We start from the raw sequence: 22,459 nt of genomic DNA, 5'->3' as shown, positions 1-22,459 counted from the left end.
ATACTTTGCCAATATTTTTACACAAAATAATTTTTTATGTATAATATAAATGCATAAATGGACTAAGGTCAATCAAGGCAAAAAGCCTTAGATGTTTAATTCACAAAGAGTTTTACAAGAATAACCTAACTCTTACGTATTGAAGAAATATTTGCTTGAATAAGCTTCCCCTAAGACAGTACTCATAATGGTCTAAAGTTTGAGAGTTAGAACCCAAAAGAAATGCAGATAAAGCCCAAAATCAAAACGACGACGGACCTAAAACATGACGTAAATGCCCTAAAATGAGCACGATTGCACTAATATATGTCAGTTCTTATGTTGAATAGGACGAGACTCCTTTGGAGGCGAAGAGGATTGCGCTAATTTTTTGGTTTATTATCACATTCTTAGAGATATTTCAGGTGTATTGCAATGTGTGTCTATTTTTTGAGGTTGATGTAGTTCTCTATGATAATGAACATGAGTGTTTTGTATGGTTTTATTTATTAACTATGAATTAGAGTATTATTGTTTCATTTCGATGGTTCTATTTTGTATAGAATTTTTTTTAACCTTTTACACGTTAACTCCCGAAATGAAAATTCCTGAATTCGCCATTAACTTACCTTTTGCCATGGCATTATGGGTGAACGTGCTCTCAGGGTTAGCCCTAATCTGAGAGAAAATATTTGGAGTTCTGTCTAGGACTTGATAGAATAATTTATAGAAATTTATTTAACGATTACATTATAAATATAAAATTCATTAAAAGTTTTAGTCAACTTATTGAAAAATGGGGTTTGAACAGACGGGTCCTTTTATAACGGCAAGCGCTTCCTATTTCCAGTAACGGTATTTTAAACAATGAGTCTTCCCGCGTACACAGCAACCCCAGTCCAACTCCTTCAGCTTCCCAAACAGCCACCACTTATTCTCCCACTTCCAAACCCATCCCACACCACCTCACCCAATCCAACCCATCCCAATAAACACTCTTTCTATCTGGAAAAAAAGACCCAAAAGCCTATAGACCCCACTGTTTCATGGACCTCCTCCATATCCCACCGCTGCCGAAATGGTCAATTGGCTGAAGCTGTTGCGCATTTCATCCGAATGAGACGAGCGGCATCGAGCCAAACCACATCACATTCGTTACGCTTTTCTCCGGCTGTGCTCATTTTCCATCGAAGGGTGTGTTGTTTGGGGCTTCGCTGCACGCTTATGCCCGGAAACTCGGCTTGGATACAAATAATGTGATGGTGGGCACGGCGGTGATTGATATGTACGCAAAGTGCGGTGGGGTGGATTTTTCTAGGCTGCTTTTTGATGGGCTGTATGTGAAGAATTCAATGTCTTGGAATACGATGATTGATGGGTATATGAAAAATGGCAAGGTTGACGATGCGGTCAAGCTGTTTGAACAAATGCCACAGAAAGATGCGGTTTCTTGGACTGTTTTGATTGGTGGCTTTGTCAAGAAAGGTCAGTTTGAGCAAGCGTTAGAGTGGTTTCGGGAGATGCAGCTCTCGGGTGTGGAACCAGACTATGTAACCTTAATTGCTGTAATTGCTGCTTGTGCTGATTTGGGAACGCTTGGAGTAGGCTTGTGGATAAATCGGTTTATTATGAAGCAAGATTTTAGAGACAATATTAGGATAAGTAACTCGTTGATTGATATGTATTCTCGATGTGGTTGTATTGGTTTTGCTCGTCAAGTCTTCGAGAGCATGCCCAAAAGGACATTGGTATCATGGAACTCGATGATTGTGGGCTTTGCAGTTAATGGGCATGCAGAGGAAGCTCTCGAGTTCTTCAACCTCATGCAGAAGGAAGGGTTCAAGCCAGACGGGGTCAGCTTCACTGGAGCTCTGACTGCGTGCAGCCATGCCGGTTTAGTCAACGAGGGGCTCCATTACTTTGATAACATGAAGATAATTCATAGAATAACCCCAAGAATTGAGCATTATGGGTGTATAGTTGATCTGTATAGCCGTGCAGGGATGTTGGAAGATGCCCTGAATGTAATCGAAAACATGCCAATGAAGCCAAATGAAGTTGTGGTGGGTTCTTTGCTAGCTGCATGTAGAACCAATGGGAATATCAATTTAGCTGAAAGATTAATGAAGTACCTCTATGAGTTGGATCCAGGTGTGGATTCCAACTATGTGCTTTTGGCCAATATATATGCAGCGGATGGTAGGTGGGATGGTGCAAGTAGAGTTAGGAATACCATGAAAGCCCTTGGAATACAAAAGACGCCAGGGTTTAGTTCAGTTGAAATCGACTGTGACATTCATGAATTTGTGGCTGGTGATAAATCCCATGTTGACGCGGAGCATATATATTCAACCCTTGAGCTTCTCTCTTTTGAACTCAAATTATGTGGGTATGTTCCAGAAAACATTGTGAGGGAATCATACGAGTTTGACTGATACTTAGGTTATCTGAAGGTACAATTCATTTTTGTAACTACTTGCCCTTCATTTTCTTGCCTAACTTCTTGACTCTTACAAAATGGATTGACTTGCATTTCAGGTTCTTAGAAGGAAGCAGAAAGCAGAGGGATCAGCTATACTTAGCCTTCAGGACAGCAAGGGCAGTATTCCTGCAAGGCCTAATGGATTTGCAGAGTCCTTACTTCTGCTGATGGTCGATGAGAAAAGCTATAATTGGTAAGTCAAGAGAAACTTTTGGCTATTTTTGGCATTATCCTCAAATAAATTGCTTATTTTCTCAATAGATGTATTTTCTACCATATAGGATATCCAGCAGGTACTACCATATAGGATATGATATTAAGCATTTTCCTTTCAATCGTGCATATGTGCCAATCTCGTACACACAAACGCTTCATCAGTATCATCAGGAGCTGTTACTTGAGCTGTAAGAATTGTCTGGCACATCAATGTTGATAGATGATAGTTGATTCAAATATTTATTTATTTATTTTGGTTATTTCATCACCTATGGATCTGTTTTCACTTTATATACATGTTACTTTGTAATGAATTCATTGCATTCTCATGTAAAACATCTCACTATATTATCTATGCACACACAAGAGCATAATTTGCTCATAATATGACTTCTTGATTGTTGCAAAATGAGGGCAGAGCTAGACAGTTCAACAATTTTAACCTTCCTACCTAAACTTCGATTGTGTTCTGACAATTTTTCCAGGAATTATTAAGTGGGAAATTTACTTGTTCAGAAACAGAAGTCAGGTATTTACCATGTAGTCATAATCAACATCATCATTTAAACAAACTGTAGAAGCCCTCAAGCATGCTGTTTTTGATCCTTGCTCATTAGTTATATATTCATGAGCCCAGCACATAAAAAATTAAACTAGATAATATACCTATATGCAAATTGAATAATTTTTATTAATTGATGTAGTCACCCTAATAGCTTTGTAAAATTTCTATCCTTTTATGTAAGCATTTGAATGAATTTTCTTCTGTGCTATTGAACACAGGTGTTGATGATAACATGAAGAGAATTCACAGAATAACCCTGAGAGTCGAGCATTAGGAGTGCATAGTTGATATGTATAGCCATGCAGGGATGTTGGAAGTGCCTTGAAAGTAATCGAAAACATGCCAACGAAGCCAAATGAAGTTGAGTGTTTTTTGCTAGCTGCATGTAGAACCAACGGGAATATCAGTGTAGCTGAAAGATTAATGAAGTACCTCTATGAGTTAGATCCTGGTGTTGATTCCAACTATGTTCTCTTGGCCAATATATACGCAACAGATAGTACTAAAAGACGCTGGGATTTAGTTCAGTTGGGATTGACTGTAACATTCATGAATTCGTGGCTGGTGATAAATCTCATGTCTACGCAGAGCATATATATTCGACCCTAGAGTTTATCTCTTTTGAGCTCAAATTATGTGGGTTTGTTCCAGGAGACTTTGTGAGGGAATCATACGAGTTTGATTGAGATATATGACTACTTGTGAAGCTCCAAAATATATACATTTGTCTATATCATTCATATTTGGGCTGTGAAATAAAACCATCACTCATATGCTCCAAAATTAGCACACCATGAAATTTTCCTAGCTTTTATAAACTTGCAAACTTATATCCACTGTTGGTATATATACCCAGTCATTTATTGTAAACTCTGTGCATACAACTTAATTCTTATAAATGCAAGCTGACAAATTTAAACCAGAACAAAAATTGCACGTACAAATAATAAAGTCTAACAAAGAAACAAAAAGTGGAGATCTGTCTTTGTAGATCAATTTAAGTTGAGTAAAGATGTTTTCTTTACCTATAACACTCGCTTTTTAAAATTGCTGCTGTATACCAAGTCGTCAACTTCTAATTTTCTTACTCTTCTTGATGAGCTATCGTAGCATGTTATCCCCATATCTTCTTGGTGAACAATTAGCAAATCACAGGGAACGTCAGATGTTTGATGGCTTTTCTCTTTCGGTCTGAGAACGGAAAAATTCTTATGTCCTTGTGCGGTTTACAGTCTCTATCATTTCTGTCCATTGTCATCAACCTATGCTTTTGCATAAGGTAATAGTCCCTAACAATGGTAGAGAGAGCATATCCATCAATCTGTTCCATCTGTTCCCTGCATATTCCTAGGCTAACAACTCCCAGTAACTAGAAACTAACTTTCCCCCTGAGGAATGCGCAGGCTTTTTAACCGGCAAATTTCAGTTCTCAAAGCAAACTTAGCATCATGAGCAACCGAACTCACTGCCGGCCTTTTGCAAGCACTTCACTGTAAATGCCTCAAAGAGATACTACACCAAGTAGCCTTCCATAGAGCATCACTTCCACTCTCTCAGCTACCTCTACCTTCCCATGAATCCTACAAGCGCCCAACAACGCGCCCCATAATGCCGCATCTGGTTCCACGGTCATCCCCAAAACCAACTCCTCTGCCTCCTCCACCCGTCCCACCCTGCCTAACATATCCACCATACATGTATAATGCTCCAACCTGGGCTTCACCCCAAACCTCTGCTCCATCATTCCAAAATACTCCCTCCCCTTCTCTGTGAACCCGCCATGACTACACGCTGTCAAAATCGTAGTGAATGTCACTGCATCCGGCCTCTCTCCTGCTTCCACCATCCTATCAAACAATTCAAATACCTCACCAAACACTCCATGCATTCCATACCCAGCCAAAATTGCTGACCAAGAAATCTCATTTCTAATGAGCATTCCGTCAAACACTTTACGCGCACCAACCAATTCACCACACTTGGCATACATGCTGATCAACGCATTCAAGTTCGCCAAATCTAAGGCAAACCCATTCACCAAAATGGCTCCATGTACTTGCTTCCCAAGCCTCAATGCCAATAACCCAGCACAAGATTTGAGAACCACAGGCAAGGTATGGCGGTCAAAGGCTTTAATGGCAGCAAGCATGCGGATAAAAATGGACAGAGATTGAGAGAACAAACCTTGGGACGAATGGGCTCGAATGAGGGTGTTGAAGAGGAAGGTCGATTGGCGATTGCAGAAGGAGAAGAGGAGGTTGGCCTGGTTCAGTTGGGCACATGAGGCATAGGAGAAAACGAGCTTGGTTCGAATGAAGTCGTGGCGGGAAATGCAGAGTCTTATGGTTTTAGCGTGGAGCTGTTTGACGGTTTGGATATTCTTAGACAAAGAGCAGGCTTCGAGTAGATTGGCGTAGAATGGTATGAGGCCGCGAGGAGGAGGCATGGCCATGCCTGGCAATTTAACGAAAGAGCTGGCCATGCTCATCATCAGCAGCAGCAGCCATGGCTTCAACTTAACCCAATTATCTGTGGTCGGGGGTGCTGCAGGAGAGTTGGGTCAAAGTTGATGGGAGAGAGAGAGAGAGAGAGAGAGAGAGAGAGAGGCGGAAGAGGAAGGAGGGAGAGTGGAAGGGGGAGGGTGAGGAGTTGTAGCCTTTTTTCCTTTTATTATTTTTTATTTTAAAATTTTCAAAATTCTATTTTTTTTAAATAAATAAAAAATCTAGGTGGTGTTAACCTTGCTAAAGTTTGGGCTTAATGAATTTTTTTAATTTTTCTTCAGCCACGAAAAAAGCACTGGCACAATCGTTACCCACTATTTTTGATTTCTTTTTTAATTCAAAGAACAAACCTTCAGTTGATGAGAAAAGTAAATGCGAGCTGTTGAGGAATAATTTTTTATTTTTTGGCCAAAGTTGAGGAAGATTAGGCATTGAACCCATAGTCGATCAATATAAGTTTCAATAACGGCTTTGGCCCTTCAAACAAACAAAACAAAATTTGGGGTCATTCAACATAAACAAAGTTCCCAACCCAACCATTTACATAATGTTTATACAATTAACTAATCAAGCGCATGCGACAATGGACACACCATGAAAAAAAGCTAGCACAAGATACCATATCTATCTTGCCGAAAGGAAAAACCACAGCACACACGCAAAGGGGTTTCGAATTCCTACAATTCCACTCCTCCAACGTCTTAACTACCATGTAGGTGATGTTTTTGTGTTAAAAAGCTAAGTTGTTTATATTTATAGTTTTTGTTCGAGCTGTTTTTGGAAGAATTAAATTTTCAGATAAGCATGTGACATTTCCTTTTCAACTACTTACCAGCTTTTCACAAAGTACTCTTACTGTGATCTTCACAGTACACTTACTCTACACATAAAGATAATAAAGACAATAGATTCAAACTTGTGATCGACAAGATTGGTTCTCTTTATTTTTTTCCTTTTTTAAATACATATATATTTTCTCTTCTTATTTTGATAAACTATGAAGTTCAATTCAAATTGGGACCTCTTTCGCCGTTAGAAAGAAACATAATACTTGACCAAAAATGAAAAGAACGGGTATTGGCCTTGAAGAAAGGGTGTAGGATATAGCAATACCAGAAATGAGAAAATATCATCTTATTCTTTATTATTTTACATTAGAAATGATTTCATTCTCAATTTGTATGCTTTTCTATTGTTCAATGATTATAGACGTCATCAGTGGTGTGACAGATCCCGCATCATCAAGATATGGATTTAGTTTTAGATTAATTAATTAAAGTGTGTGATGCACAATAAATTAATGTCCATCAGATTGTCACCATCCATCCATTGATTCTATTGCAATCCAGGCTGATGCCATGCCAGGAATGGGCTGTGTGCACAAATGGTCAAGTTTGACATATTGACAGTTACTGCAGTCTGCAGTCTGCAGGGGTTTAACTTTTTATTTATTTTTAACTCTGGGGTCAGCCCAAAAGGGCCAAAATCTGTGACATCCCTTGTACCTATGATCTCACGAAATTATTATTATTTTGGGTAAAAAACCTCAGATTTCTTTTACAGTAACTAGATTTAGTTTGTACAAAAACAGAAACCTGGTTTTAATATCTTGACAGAAACTGAACAAAAGATACTAAACAAAAGATATGTTCCATATATTAAGACACACATATTTTACACATAAAGTAGTTGGAAAAAGTCCAGGAGGAAAACTTGTTGGGTTTTCTTCTCCTCGGACCAAACAAGCATCAAATATAAAAGGCATCCATTGGTAGTTCTAGAACGGATTAGCTTTGCTTGATCTAACGGCTGACATTTTTTTATGGATCATTTCTAGGCTTTTTGGGGCTATTTCCATTGTGGTGCAGTGGATCAGGACCAGAAGGAACCTTCCTTAACTCCCACCCAACCAAGTTATGCTTTCCATTATCAGCAAAATTGCCAGCACTTGGAGCTGCTTGTTCATGCAGCTTCACACCCTTAGCAACAACAACTTCCTCCTTCTCAGCGAGCACCTGTGCATATGTGCATGCAAAAGAAGCACAATGAGTAACAAATCTCTGTGCCCCGAATAAATGAGAGATAAATGTATATATATATTGAATATGTAAGTAATATTATGGATCGACCTTTCTGTTTTGTCTCAGAAAAACAGCTGCCTCAGCACCAAAGCAACCGTAGCCAATGCGTCTGCAATCTGGTAGCCACAGAAAAATTAATTTAATCACTAAAGCATTTGACTTGAAATAAAATAGAAAATAGAAAATTCCTTGTTTAAGAGAGAGAGAGAGAGAGAGACCAGTGCTTGCAGCTTCCGCTATGTGCACCAAGCACAACGCCACAAGGAAAACAAAACAGAAAACCATGGATGATCTGGATGCCATGTTTGGGATATCCTAGCACTTGTAGAACAAATCTACAACAACTTAAATAGCAGGAGATACTAGAGAAGAGAGGAAGTGTAAGTGTGAAGATGTTGGGGAAGGCCAGTCCCAATTTATAGAGCTGTGAAATCTGAGTATCTTCACAAATGATAATTGCTCATGCAGCCATTTCTCTAAAAGTAGATGATTAAGTAGCTTAGCCATTATGAATTTATGACACATGAGACCATCAGCTCAGCGCCGTCTTGATCAAGTATCCATCAAACCCCCACGTCACTCTGCAACTCATTGATTAATGTGCCACAACAAGCCGACCTTAATTCCCTGCATGTACCGCCTGGAAGTAGAAGACATGGTACGTATCATATGTATGAACCAAACCCTAATGAGTAAAATGATGTCATCCACAGATGGTTGATATATTTATGCCAACCGTACGATCAAATATATGCTTTCTGTTATGCATATGATGTGTACTCACTGTGCACATATATATATATATATATATTGTATGAATATATAGCTATAGCTAAGGTACTTGCCTATAGCTAAATGCAATGGTTGCTCATGATGGTGTATAATTATGGGTTAGTGGATTTATTTATTTTTTTATGCAGTCGATGATATTATCTGGGAGGGGCAACGATTCTGCATGATGGAATCATGGAAATTAAGGCAGAAGATACGGTTGCAGTGCAGTAAGTATAATTAAACACTGTTTTTATTTACCGCTACTGAGTGACAGAGAGATTGACTGAGTGATTAAAGACATCAGGCACTAGATTTGGCAGCTGGCTTTATGAATCTTGTCAATATATCACCTTCTCTTCTCTCTCCCTCCCTCCTCCACTAGGGTAGGATCCATATCTTGTATCTGGTTTCGCCTTGCCTGGACTTTTCATTATATTTATAGGTGTGGTGTGGGATTGGACAGAATTACGTGCATGCCATCAAGAGATGAAGATAATATAAAATACATTTTTAATCACTCTCCAGGTAAAAATCTACGCCTGCCATTAAATCATTGCCTCCTAGACCTAGATACCAAAACCTTATCCTAAGCATACGTAATTAACTAGTTTAAGATGCAAATATTTATATGCTTCTCCTTGCTGGAAAAAAGAGAGATAGTAAAAGTATTGAAAAGACAAGTACAACAAAAGGGAAATTAGCTGCGAGGGACCGCGGGAGAGAATAAAGTGGTCAAGTAGTACAACCCAGTATCTGAGTCCAGCTGGCCTGCAAGTGAACTAGGTGGTAAAAGATACTTTGAGAATGAAGTTTCTTCATCTAGCTTAATATATATATATATATATATATATATGCATGATTAAAGTTTATTGATTTAGGCCAATGTGGTATAGTCTAGTTCATTGAGTTATTTCATCTTCATCCATATAGGTAAAGGTTCGAAACCCCAGACACCCAATGTTTATTGTATACCCCCTCGAGGGATTGAGTCGAATAACTAACTATACTTGTAATTTTGACCCTAGAAGAAACAAAAACAAAAACTATACTTGTAATAGGTATACCCTTGAATTGTATTATTGGTTTATTTTGGTATGCGTCAATCTTTTTTATCTGGCCGCATTGCTCCGGGAATTTTAGTTGACATTCTAGACTATAAAATAATTTTGTTCAAACAATATGAAGAAATTTGAGAATGTATGTAAGTTGTTAGATTACATATGAATGTATGTAGCCTTACAAATGTTTGATCAAATGCCTCAATGAAGTTGGGGCAGTGCAGCAAGAGCACAAAGCAGTTGATAGACCTCCCAATCGATATCATCCTTGAAATCCTTTCAAAAGTGGCCACAAAATCACTGTTTGGTTTGCATTGATTAACAACATTTGTCCTAGGGCTCTTCAATTGATGAAGTATTACAAAATATTGCTACTACCAATGCAGATCGTACTCTACACTTGATCAATTGGAAAGGATCCAAGGACATTGTGGATGGTTTTTCAATAACAAAAGCTACTTTAATGAGTTGGTCCTGTATTCAAATTTTCCCTCGCTCAAATGGCATAACAAATGACAAAATGACTCGTTCATATCAGACCAAATATGAAATATTAAAGATTTAATTGTTATTGAAGAAAAGAAGAAAGACAGTCTCTCAAGTGAAACAAACAATCAAAATTGAATAAAGGAACACACGTCGTACAAATATACATGTACCAAACCAAAACCAAAGAATATAAATATAAACACAAAATTCACAAACAAATAATACATGCATATTTAGACTTCGGCAAGTAGTTAAAAACAAAGAACTAAAATGAGTAGCTAGTTCTGAACCGATAGATCCCTTTGTACAGCCAAGATTTTGACAGTCACATACAAGTGCTGTAATCCCGGATAAGACGGTTCAAAATTTACTATTTGTTTAGCTCATTGATTTATCCTTACCAAGATCCATCTGTATATACAGATACATTTGCATACGATGTTATGGATGCCGCCAACTGTGTTGATTGTATGGTGAAGTCAACGAGCTGCCCTTCCACACGCATGCACGGAGGCGCGCAAGTAACACATGCAATACACATATGCATATATGTATGCTGTAAAAGAAGAATCCATATACACACCAAATTAATCATGTACGGGATGAGGTTCTAGGCCCAGCTGCTTCCTTGTCTTTCCCACAAAAAGATCTTTAGATTTGATCAGTCCTGGAATGCGTCCACTAATGGTTGTCAATGGGAACTGTGCAACCCCATGTTTCCTCCCAAGTGAAACAAGTGCCATTACTGAGTGAGGTTCATAAGTAGCCAGTTTACTTTCTTTTCCACCTGCTAGCAATAGCTTTAAGTTCTTTGCAGCCACCAAAGCCTGTTTTTGTGCCAAATACCCTTGTTTGATTTCCTGTGATGTTTGCACACAGCAAATGCATTAGATTTGCTTCCGAAGCATAGCCATTCCACAGACCAATATAATACTTCTCAAATTAAAATCCATATAATCAAACATGCTATTTCTTTTTCCTTTTTCTTTTCCCCCCTTTTTATGGGTGCAAGAGAAATATGAGAATACAAGTGATCTAACTATAAGCATAAGGCATCATTGAGCAGATTGATCACAGAGATTGAATATTATCTAGCTCTTCCTTTTCTTCCTTTTTCGCCCCTTGAAGGGGCACTTGCTGCTCAAATTATGCAGATTGAATATGGAAAATAGACTACTTGAAGGGAATGGCATGAAGCTAGCAACACATGATGTTCACCTAAAACAATCAGAACAGCATGAGGTAGAGACCGCTTTTTGGAACTCGTGATCCACAGGTTATTTCAAAACACAAATCTTAATATGCACTTTATGAACTTGATTATATAAACTATTTTAATCAAGAAAAGACAAGTTATCATCACTATGTTAATAAATCTAAACTCAGGTTAGAATGAGATAATAATGACTCATAGCATAAAGTATACTCTAGTGTTTCAAAAGTAAAAGCCCGACTTCCCAACTTCCCTTAATTAAAAATGATTTGTTACTTTTATGCTAGATTTATCAAACAAACTATCCTAGCAACTAAAGAATCTCATATAACAAGGTTGCAGCTAGCACTCACAGGAATATTAGTGATGTCTCCAATTGCAAAGATGTTCTTTCGACCTTTGACTCTCAGATTCTCATCAACCTTCAACCTCCCATTAACATCCATGCTATTCTCTAACACTGTTTCTTTGAGCCATGCTGAACCCAGACGTTTCCCTGTGCACAGAAAATGACAATCTGCTTCAAACGTTCCCCCCTCTGAAGTTTGATAAGTTTTGCTTCCATCTGAGATATTATTTAAACTGACTGATTGCTCCAATATCACCTCAACTCTCCTTGATTTCAACCAATTCAGAGTCTTGCTTGCAGCTTTTGGTCCAATGAATTCCAGCAACCTTGATCCAGTGTGCACCAGAGTTACTTTCTTATCTGGGTAATCAACAGCAATTTCTCCAGCAAGTTCTACACCAGTTGGGCCTCCTCCAACAATTAGAATTGAATTAGCTGATCGTATCTTTTGATTCTCTGCGAATGGAGAGATTAATGTTAAGTCAAGCACAATTAACAAAAGAACAGGATAAGGATATACAAAACATTAAATGTTATTATTACAAGTTCTTAAGAAATCAGTTAATAAAAGAAAATATTCTAGATTCAATTAACTGTGAATTGTGATTCTTTTAATTAGAAAATTCATCTTTTAATGCTGGTACATGAATTTTATGGCTGAAAGTTCTGTGTCAAATATTAATTGGAATGCTAGGCCATCTGAGCTATTGCCACCCTCCTTTGAAATATATGCAATCTGTCTTCTCAGCACTCTGTTTGGCAGTTCACAAAAGGGAAAGAAATGTTTGGATTACACTTTAGTTCCTTTACCTTCTTGGAATTCACTAAGTCTCTCAGTCTTAGTTTTGGGAACACGATCTGCATGACCAGTGGCAATGACAAGATAGTCATAGGGAATGAGACGTCCCGTGGCAGTCAGCACTTCAGTATCTGAGACATTGATTGCTCTGGATGCAATAATTTGGCCATTGGTGAGGTATTCTCTATGGTTGATCACAGATCTCTCTGCAAATGATGGCTCCACCATGGCTCTCAAGCTTGCCCACGGAATCTCAAAATATTCCTTCCTGATTTCAAATTTTTTTTCACGTAGAAGCATAGATGAAAAAATTCTAGAGAAGTAAAGTTCTACAATATGTCATTTTTGACAACTACAACCATCAGCAGTTCAGAATTACTAACAATGCTTCTCTTGTGGTCAAGAATGAACTTACAGGGATAAAACAGAGAGAGATAGAGAGAGAGAGAATGGTTTTTGGTTAGAAAAGTGGAATTCCACTATGTTTCTATGGTTTTTGTGCACGCATGATTTCTAACTTTTTTTAGCTGCAACACACCTAGCCAGCTAGGATGAGTTATATGCCCAGCAAAGTCAATTTCCTGATATCATGTTCATGTTTCTAGCAATTCCTATGTCCAAAAAAGTACATATCATTTAAATGTCACAAGTGAGAAACTTCTTTTATGCGCTCACTATCGAGCTTGGAGAAGGGAGAAGGGATGGTTCTAGGTTAATGGCCGGCCAGCTTTAACTTTAACGTATATCCTATGAGCATGGGTTAACTTAAAGAAATTAATTCAGAAATCATTCATGTCTAGATCATTCAAGACAAGGGCTTAACTGGATTGAGTGGATGATGCATACACTTAAGTGAACAGCTTTCTAATTGATTCTTACAAATGGTAACTAAATCAGAACGTCAAAACTACCAAAGCGAAAGAGTTCTGAATAGAAGTGAGCTGATTCCCAGTCAATAGAAATAAATTTAGAAACTAGCATGTGCATTATCCAGTGAACTTAACCTTCCGTACAAGCACGTGCCGGACACATGCGCATGCCCGGTGCACACACACACACACACACACACACACATTCAGAACATCATAGAGATTGCTTAGAGTTACACCCTACCCTCACCCTAAATTATTGAACTTTATTACATTCCCTCTCAATTCCTTCATATGTACCAGGGAAGATAGACAAGTATAGATTAACCTCATTGACCACAACCAAATGCAGAGCCTACAATCAACTTTTAATACCCTAACCAAATTCAATATCTTCAATTGTGTTCTTTTGGGTTCTACTGGAAATGGTTATTAAAAAACAATGCACACAGAAGGATCTGTGCAAGGTACTCCACACTTTGCACTCCTTCAAAAATTGAAAACCAGATTGACTGCAATGTGGCTGAGTCTATATTGTTAGGTTTCAATTCTCACACAGCTACAAATCACTTTTACTTACAAGCACACAAGCACAAATACAAATAGTATTGCTGTCCACAAGTCAAATATACTAAAGCAATTAATTTCAATTCTCCTAGTCCAGTAACTCAGGAGATCCAAGGACCAAAGAAACGATATATGCATTACATGGGTTGAGGATATATTCCATGTTTCGAACCTTTTGCTTAAACTAAATAACATGATCACTATGAGACTAGAATAACTTCTATATCAGGGAACCCAAAAGTTGTTCTTTCCCAACCTACCAGATGCAGAGGCTGTAATTAGATTTCATCAGCAATCTATGATATACCAGATCTTCGAATTAAATCGAAATAGACGAAAAAAAGTATAAACCCATAAAGAGGATTTTGGTTTCTGTAGTTTAAATGGTCAAATATGCAAACAAAAGAAGAAAGAACAACTTAAGCCTCAGATTGCAACATCTGCTAAACAAACTGAAAAAAATATCAACTTCAATTATTCAACAAAAGGGCATTCAGCTATGAGTGTGAGAGAGAGGGAGAGAGATGCATACTCATCAATGAGAGTGAAATCAGCAAGGAATTGGAGTGATTTGGCAAGAAGAGAGCCAGCAACACCCCCTCCTATGACCACCACTTTTTTTCTCTCTCTTCCCAATGCCAACTCCATCTTCTTCTCAATCAAAGGCTCCAAATATGATCAGTTCTGGTCCTAATTACAGACCACCAGAAGCACCAGAGCTAAATAAGCAGAAATGAATTGAAGGGTCAATGGAATTCAACAAAATTGTAAACTGTGATTGGCCAGCTAGTCCTCCTCAGGTTGAGAAAAGCAGGAAGTTTGGAAGTCTTTCTCCTGCGCCAGCCAAGAACAAGTCTTTGTAGAACAGCTTGCACAGCAATTAAGTTATGAATCGTGTAGTTTTCAACTTTCTCCCTGTACCTGTTGTCCGACCAAAAAATGAGTTTTTATTAAAAATAGCCAAAATTTAACTTTCAAATTCATAAATGGCAATTTTTTTAAAACCTTTCAAATATAGCCAAAAACTCACTTAAATTGACCAAAATGCCCTCTAAATTAAAACCTAACTAAAAAGCATGCTCTTCCAAGCCATAAGTTACTGAGCGCAAGCCTCACTCTCCACCCTAGCCTACCCTCAAACACAAGGACACTTCCCCTTGCCAATCACCCTTAGAGCACTTCCAGCAATTTGCCCTTTGCCATGGAAAGGGGACTAGGACAAAGAATTATTCACTTGAATAGTTGCCCTCACAAAAGATTGTGATGTTTCCACCAATTGCTATGACAACAACTATTCACATGAGATATGAGGAGAGAAATTTGTATTGAGTTTTGGTGTGGGAAGTGAAAACTACAATTAAGTATTTATTTTTAAAAAATATGAATTTTTTGTATTTTTTTAAAAAATTTGTTTCTTGACGTCAAAGCGTCAAACTCAGCTAGAACTAAGGCAAATCTTGCACGAGGGCTAGCCTGGTTTAGCCCCATCTCCTGCTAGGGTTAGCCCTTCTTGCTGAAACAGCTTTTGGGCCTAAATCCCCTAGCGCCCTCACCTTGTTTCTAGAACTGCTCTTAATGGAAAGCAAAGTTAATATATGCAATTGTGTTGTGGGAAGATAATCTATGAACAGCGAGGCCTTACAATTTTTCTAGACCTCTTGTGCTGAGGGAAGGCAGCAGCACATATGATGGTTTGCAAGAAAGTTTAACCCCCATATCATATGCAGACTAGCAGTATTTATGATACAAATTTTGCAAGAAAGTTCAACTTTTTTTCTCAATTAAAAATTATTATGTCAAGAAACTGACTTTAAATTTTTTTATTGTAAAAAACTCCAAAACCCATGAATCAAGCCATAGTCGCAGAGATGATTTTTATTGCTTGGATTTATGAAAACATTGGCTGTTACTTTTCTTCTTCTTTTTGGTAATTACATTGTCATTTTTATAATAGGATTCATAGGCATGATTAAGTTGACGAAGCCAATCTTGTTTTTGTGCTCTTGCTATTTTGGGCTTTAGCTTTTAGGTGTAATTGAGTTATAATTTAGAGGGCATTTGGGTCAATTTAAGTGAGTTTTTAGCTATATTTGAAAGTATTTTAAAAACTGATATTTATGAATTTGGGGGTTAAATTTTGGCTTTTTGGATAAAAACTCCCAAAAAATAAAGGCTTTTTATCACAAATGGTCCCTCAAACGAAATTGTCACAAATGGTCCTTAAGTTTTTTTTTTTTTTATAACATTAATAGTCCTTAATATTATGATTTTTTTAAAAAGAGATTTTATTGGCACCCCATTATTTGCTCTTTAAACCCCATACTAATTTTAAACATGAATAACCTATTTTACCCTTATATATAATTACCGTTAAGGACAAAAAAATTAAAATTTAAAATTTAAATTTAAATTGCTCACTACACCCCACATATGTTCCTGCAACCCTAGTTTGACTTTTTTCTCAAACTATCATGTTCCTGAACCCTAAACCCTAGATTTATACGTTTATATTGGTGAAAAAATATCTTGTATTTATTCATGAAGGGTGAGATTGAAGTTGGAGAGGCTTTGAATGAGGTACAAGTTTATTTTTTGGTGTTTTGCAAGTTTAGTATTTCATAATGGTCGTTGGTTGCGTTTAGCACATTAAGCGATAGGTAAATTTGGTGGGATGCCACCAAAACATTGCACCTTTTTCGATTGGGTTTGACCGATCATGAACTTAATATTCGGTGGAGATCCATCGTAACATGGAACGTAGTTCAGTGGTTTACTATTGAACTTTTACCTACGTTTCAGTGGCATCCAACCGAAATTTATTTATTTTTTCAGTAACTTATTGAAGGAACAAAAACAAGGTGACGCCGCTACTGAAGGCAACAATGTGGGAACAGAATGTGTAATGGACTATAGTGATTAATTCACAACTTATTTGGTTATTATTTCTCTGAAATCCTTTTAGTATCATTAACGTGGCATTAATGTTTCAAATTTTATCTTTAAATAATATGAGTTTTGTGTGTAAATATTCAATGGTAGAGATGCATTACTTAGATGAGCTCGTGCACAAGGAAAAATGAATAATATTGTCATTGTAATTAAAAGGTCTGATTATGGAGGTGAGGGCAAGAGGAGACCTCGTGTAATACTTGCTTGTGAGAGGAATGGTTACTATAAGTCTTGCAAATCTAGTGAGACAACTGATATAAGGTCGGATGCAAATAGTGATATGAAAAAATGTGCTAAGGACACTGGTACCAAGAAATGTGGATGCCCATTCTTGTTAAAATGTGTCAATATTGGTGATGAGGATGATTGGAAGTTTGTGGTGGTTTGTGGAGTACACAACCATCCTATTTTAGAGTATCTTCAAGGTCATTCATTTGTGGGGCGACTTTCTAAAGAGGAGAATGCCTTGTTGATGGACACATCTAAGAGTTTAGGTGAAACTCAGAGATATTTTGGTCACCTTTAAAGATAGAGATGCAATGAATGTTTCAATTATGAAGACAATATACAACGCTAGGATCCGAAATAGAACCAAAGAATTTGCTGGGAGAACCCAAATGCAACAATTGCATACTAAGTTATCCAAACACAATTATATTGAGTAGCATAGGACATCTGGTGATATTGTAACTGACTTGTTTTGGACACACCCCATTAATATTGATATTTTGCGTGCATTTCCACATGTACTTATCATGGATTGCACCTATAAGACTAATAGGTATTGTTTCCCACTATTGCAAATTGTGGGGGTGACATCTACTAATATGACATTCTCTGTTGCGTATGTGTATATGAATGCCGAGAAGGAAGACAATTACACATGGGCATTGACTGCATTGAGGAGTTTGTTGGATGATAATTGTCTTCCTGGTGTTATTGTCACCGATCCAGAGTTAACACTCATGAATTCTATTACGTTTATATTTCCGAAAGCACGACATTTATTATGTAGATGACATATTAACAAAGGAGTGTTTCAAACTGCAAGAAGTTATTTGGGACCCTCAAACAATGAAAGCAATTTAATGAGGATTGGAATACTTTGGTTGGTTCAAAAGCGGAGGAGGAATATTGGCGTTGTTTGCCACATATTGAGTCTAAGTTCAGTGAATTTTAAAAAGCTCTTGAATGCATACAAGACAATTGGTTAAATCCTTTTAAGGATAGGGTTGTGGTTACTTTTTTTAATATCAGGACTCGTCTTAAGTCACCTTGGTCCCACCGGAAAAGAAAACATGCCATGAGTTCTAATACAAACTTCATAATTAATCAAAACAACAAAAGTTCCATGCGTTCTAATACAAGCATGCAATAACTAATCAAAACAACAAAAGTTCCATGAGTTCTAATAAACACATGCTAGCAAGTCAGTTAACCATGACGACGTTGATATGTCATGATAGACCATATATTTGTACCCTCTAAAATCTATTGTAAGGTCTCAACTGCGTGATAAATTTGAGAAGGTCGTGTATGCAATGCAACTATTTCCCCTAATGCCACGAGCGGCCTAGTAAAGGACAACATACGCTCGTCACGCTCCTATAACAAATTTGAATTCAATGCCTTAGTAAAAATCAAAATTGAAAAAGTGGAAGTCATACAAAATTAAAAAATTTACCTGATAATATCTGCTTTTCATTGAGGCAAAATGCAGCTTCATAATTAGGATTCTGGACAAACGGATATCCCGCTGAGGTACCACTCCACGTACCCACTGTGTACAATATCCTTAAAGTGATCTTAGGGAGCCGCTTCTATCTCCTCGCTGAGGCCGTGGGATGTCTGTCTATTCACGAGATGATGAAGCTCAGAGTACCTCTGCGAGTCCTCTTCATATCTAAAAACAAACAATATTAAGTACAAACTCAGTAACGTATTTGGTAGATGATAATTGAAAAACGGAAACAAATTCAAGTGGACTATCATTGGAAAAAATACATATTCGTGGAGTACCACAAAACTAAAATACATTCGGTGGGAATCTCTTGAAAATTAGAAACAAATTCGTGGATTACCACCGAAACAAAAGGTAACGATTTTGGTGGTAACCCACCGAAAGTAAAATGTACAGATCAGGTTCAAATTCGGTGGACTACCACTAAAGCAATGTAACCATTTCAGTGGTAATCCATCGAATCTAAAATCCAGCTTCGTAAAACTGGGTTTGAACCATACACCCACCACGTTGAAATCAAAAATTAAAATTAGACTTTGGCTTTTCAAAAGTGAAATCAAACGTAGGATTAATAAACACTTAGAAACGTAAATATAGAAATCAAAATTGAAATCAAACCTTGGCTCTTCGAAGAATTTGTGAAAACTTGACAAATTAGTGATGGATGCTTGAGATGGCTGAGGATATGGTGGTTTGCGACTGGGTGTGGCGTTTAGGGTTGGTTGTGGGGTGTGATGGCTCTGTTTGAGAGATGGAGTTTGAGAGATGGGTTGTGCGATGACTCTGTTTCAAAGGGGATGGGGTGTGCGATGGAGCTTGTTGTAAATCTGATGGGGTGTGCGATGGGGTGTGTTTGCAAGATGAGGGAATTTTCGATGGGGTGGGGCTTGATATCAGATGGGGTGGGGTTTGATTTCAAATGGGGTGTGTCTGAAAGGAAATGGGGTTTACACAGTGAGTTAGGGAATAGGGTTCATGAGGGCAATTTAGGAAAAAAAAGGGGTATAATGAGTAATTTGAAATTTTATTAAAATTTAGTGGGGTGTAAAAAATTATCAGGTATAAAGAGCAATTAACGGGGTTCATATAGAATTTCCCCTTTTTTTTATTTTTTATTTTATCACAAACAGTCCATGCCATTACAAATTCTGTAAGTGTGACGTGGAAGATAATTAGAGCTCATATGTCCAATCACATCGTGACATGTGGATTAAATAAATACATATTTTTTTATAATAAAAATCCATGTTTTTCTGCAACTTCCCATCCCCTCCTCTACTCTCTCTCCCGATGTCCTCTCTCTCTCTCTCTCTCTCCCTCTCCCCTCCCTCTTGTCTCTCCTCCCGCTCTCCCTCTCCTCCCTCTCCCTCCCTCTCCCTTAAACATATAGTCCAAAAGTTAATTAGCTTGCTCTTTTTATGGAAAATTATATCAAAAGTTTGTTTGATCCAAATGATTAAGTCATTCAAAGGCAAAATCTTTCAGAAAATTTTTTTCACTTGGCCAAATGATTAATGACAATAAAATTTTTTACTAAAAAATTCTTTGCAGATAGCAAATTTACTATCAAAATCTCATTCTCCTTGATGGCTTCTTCCACGCCTGTACAACTAAATAATGCTTATAGGTCACAACTTAAAAAGATATCGACTATTTTATTGGTTGCAGCAGAGGGGGAGAGAGGGGGACATAGAGTGGAGACAGTAAATGTTTCGAGATTTTAAGGGCCACTGTGCGAAAATTAAATTGGGGCCTCACATAATCTAATAAGAAAATACTATATAAAAAAATTTGTCATACCTTAATGTCATAAAAACATTTTCATCGATATCAACTTTTTTGTTGTCATCATTCTCATTATGCTCAACATTACCCCCGCATTAATCCTCAACATCATCTTATTGTTGTTCATTGGAAATATTTTCATCAATTGTAGCATGTGATTCTTTAACAATGAATCTATCTAGAGCTCCTCTTTGAGATTGAGTCAATTCCTCGATTTTTCTTTTTCTAAGTCGTTTTGTATATTCAGAAACGTATTTTCTAGTAGGTGGCATGTTTAGATTACAAAGAAAAATTCCAAAACCCTATATCCTGGAAGATAACCTCAACAAGAAATAGATAAATATTTCTAAAAACTAATTTTCTTATATAACCAATCATCAACATGATAATAATTTAATAAAATAAGTCATGTAATATATAGATTGAAATTTATATACATTCCTGGATTTTAATTGAGATTTGATTGAATATGACTATATGATTTTGAGTGGTTTTTATGAATTTAGGAATTAGGGTTTTCACTTTTTGGTGTTGAAATTCCTGAAATTGAAAGAATAACAAAAATTGTCAAAGGATTGAAAAAAGAACCAAAGAGATTGATGAATGATGATGATTACTTACTAGAAAATCAAAGTTTAAGAGAAAGAAGAAGCCATGAAGTTTTGTTGTTGTTGTTGTTGTTTTTAGTGGAAGAAAGTACTTTGATATTGAACAAAAGAGATTGATATATACTGTTGCTGGTTAGCTTAGTTTGATGTTTCCTTTTTTTTTAAGGTTCGGGTCTTCTATTAAGGGATATGCACTAGAAAGCCAACTCTGCCACATGCACTTTTGTGCCAAGATGCAGCACGCTAAAGTATATATACAATTCTTGTAATATTAATATATATATATATATATAATATAAAGAAATTTTTTCGGGGTCTGTATGGTGGCACTTGCACCACCCCCTAGGTGGAGAGAGCGCATAGGGGGAGAGAGACGGAGTGGATGGAGGGGGATGAGAAGTTGCAGAAAAAAATGTATGTTTATTAAAAAAATATTTATTTATTTAATCCACATATCACGATGTGATTGGACATGCGGGCTTACTTATCTTCCACGTCACACTTAACAGAATTTCTAACAACATGGACCATTTGTGATAAAAAGCCTTAATGTTAAGGACTATTAATGTCATAAAAAAAGTCAAAGACCATTTTCGTAAACCTAAGGGACCATTTGTGATAAAAAGCATTAATGTTAAAGACTATTAATGTCATAAAAAAAGTTAAGGACCATTTTCTTAAACCTAAAGGACCATTTGTGATAAAAAAAAGTCAAAAATAAATAATAAATATAAGGGTAATTTTCAGTTTACTATAATCAAAGTTTACCACGACACCCACCTGACTAATTTCATAATTTTAGAGACCCGGTGAAACCCAAGGTCTCAATCGCAATTGTGAGCTTAAATCGTAGAAACCCACAAACACAGAAAGGGCAAAGAGAGATACATAGGGTGGATGATGAGTTGGGGTTCATGACTATCGAATAGAGGAAGGGGAAGAGAGAATGAGGAAGGTGTAGTAGCAACCAATATATTCGAGTTGGGTCGAGTCTTCTTCTAGTCGTACATGTACTACTTCTCTATATTCTCCCACATGCTCCGCACATTCTTCACGATCCAACATGAGTTCTCTCACTCGATCTAGGTTCTAGAGGCATCTTTGACGACGCTGCGTTTACTGCGGTGACAGATCTACAGAGGAGCAAGGGTGGTCAAGTGACCCCTGCAACCTCTAGAATCTTCCATTGAATAGGATAAAATTGACCCCTGCAAAGTGTTCGATGAAAGTCCCCAAAGAACTCTCAATGCGCTTCCTTTTTTCTTTTTTTCATCATCCTACTGAAGTGGTTTGTTTGTTTGTTTGTTTTTTTTTAAAACCTATCATCCAAAACGACGTCATTTTGGCTCATGTTATTTTTTTTTCTATTTAAAAGACGCATCCAACTTTCCCTTCCTCCCGATATCTCCCCTCCCCTTCCCTAAATGAACT

At 37.2% G+C, this 22,459-nt stretch overlaps 4 protein-coding genes and 1 long non-coding RNA gene across 5 annotated transcripts; 1 reads left to right on the top strand and 4 right to left on the bottom strand.

Moving 5' to 3' along the window:
• The first annotated feature begins 820 nt into the window (after positions 1 to 820).
• Positions 821 to 5,932, top strand: LOC103329452 (pentatricopeptide repeat-containing protein At1g05750, chloroplastic-like). Its single transcript, XM_008231929.3, is given in 5 exon segments — positions 821 to 1,099; positions 1,102 to 2,432; positions 2,518 to 2,654; positions 2,743 to 2,865; positions 3,461 to 5,932. Coding segments are annotated over 2 exon segments (1,566 nt in total). The 5' UTR covers positions 821 to 846; the 3' UTR covers positions 2,415 to 2,432; positions 2,518 to 2,654; positions 2,743 to 2,865; positions 3,461 to 5,932.
• On the bottom strand, positions 4,138 to 5,733 carry LOC103329441 (pentatricopeptide repeat-containing protein CRR2, chloroplastic-like). The gene has a single exon (XM_008231919.3). It carries the CDS (start codon positions 5,731 to 5,733, stop codon positions 4,744 to 4,746), a length of 990 nt encoding a protein of 329 aa, XP_008230141.1. The 3' UTR covers positions 4,138 to 4,743.
• A 1,489-nt stretch (positions 5,933 to 7,421) lies between the features above and the next one.
• On the bottom strand, positions 7,422 to 8,572 carry CLV3 (CLAVATA3). Its single transcript, XM_089043862.1, has 3 exons — positions 8,046 to 8,572; positions 7,876 to 7,943; positions 7,422 to 7,761 (listed from the first exon to the last, which is right to left on the bottom strand). Exons 1-3 carry the CDS (start codon positions 8,128 to 8,130, stop codon positions 7,567 to 7,569), a joined length of 348 nt encoding a protein of 115 aa, XP_088899988.1. The 5' UTR covers positions 8,131 to 8,572; the 3' UTR covers positions 7,422 to 7,566.
• A 1,689-nt stretch (positions 8,573 to 10,261) lies between these two features.
• Positions 10,262 to 14,886, bottom strand: LOC103329195 (uncharacterized). The gene is made up of 4 exons (XM_008231629.2): positions 14,478 to 14,886; positions 12,521 to 12,777; positions 11,715 to 12,166; positions 10,262 to 11,008 (listed from the first exon to the last, which is right to left on the bottom strand). Exons 1-4 carry the CDS (start codon positions 14,591 to 14,593, stop codon positions 10,736 to 10,738), a joined length of 1,098 nt encoding a protein of 365 aa, XP_008229851.2. The 5' UTR covers positions 14,594 to 14,886; the 3' UTR covers positions 10,262 to 10,735.
• Positions 14,887 to 18,200: 3,314 nt separating this feature from the next.
• On the bottom strand, positions 18,201 to 18,713 carry LOC148920657 (uncharacterized). The gene is made up of 2 exons (XR_016123285.1): positions 18,579 to 18,713; positions 18,201 to 18,499 (listed from the first exon to the last, which is right to left on the bottom strand). It is a non-coding gene; the product is annotated as an uncharacterized LOC148920657 (long non-coding RNA).
• Between the last annotated feature and the right edge of the window lie 3,746 nt (positions 18,714 to 22,459).

The sequence above is a fragment of the Prunus mume genome, linkage group LG1 (assembly GCF_029339155.1).
Source record: "Prunus mume cultivar Tortuosa linkage group LG1, ASM2933915v1, whole genome shotgun sequence".
Taxonomy (NCBI): domain Eukaryota; kingdom Viridiplantae; phylum Streptophyta; class Magnoliopsida; order Rosales; family Rosaceae; genus Prunus; species Prunus mume.
Note: the sequence above shows the minus strand (reverse complement) of the source record. Positions and strands in the feature narration are given on the sequence as shown.

Excerpts from the sequence above, each read along its gene's own strand:
- CLV3 (XM_089043862.1), bottom strand. The coding sequence starts at position 8,130 with ATGGCATCCAGATCATCCATGGTTTTCTGTTTTGTTTTCCTTGTGGCG. Across the intron at positions 7,944-8,045 it reads AGCGGAAGCTGCAAGCACTG|ATTGCAGACGCATTGGCTAC; the intron begins GTCTCTCTCTCT and ends TGTGGCTACCAG. Across the intron at positions 7,762-7,875 it reads TTCTGAGACAAAACAGAAAG|GTGCTCGCTGAGAAGGAGGA; the intron begins GTCGATCCATAA and ends ACATATGCACAG.
- LOC103329195 (XM_008231629.2), bottom strand. The coding sequence starts at position 14,593 with ATGGAGTTGGCATTGGGAAGAGAGAGAAAAAAAGTGGTGGTCATAGGA. Across the intron at positions 12,778-14,477 it reads GATTTCACTCTCATTGATGA|GAAGGAATATTTTGAGATTC; the intron begins GTATGCATCTCT and ends ATTTGAAATCAG. Across the intron at positions 11,009-11,714 it reads GAGACATCACTAATATTCCT|GAAATCAAACAAGGGTATTT; the intron begins GTGAGTGCTAGC and ends CAAACATCACAG.
- LOC103329441 (XM_008231919.3), bottom strand. The coding sequence starts at position 5,733 with ATGATGAGCATGGCCAGCTCTTTCGTTAAATTGCCAGGCATGGCCATG.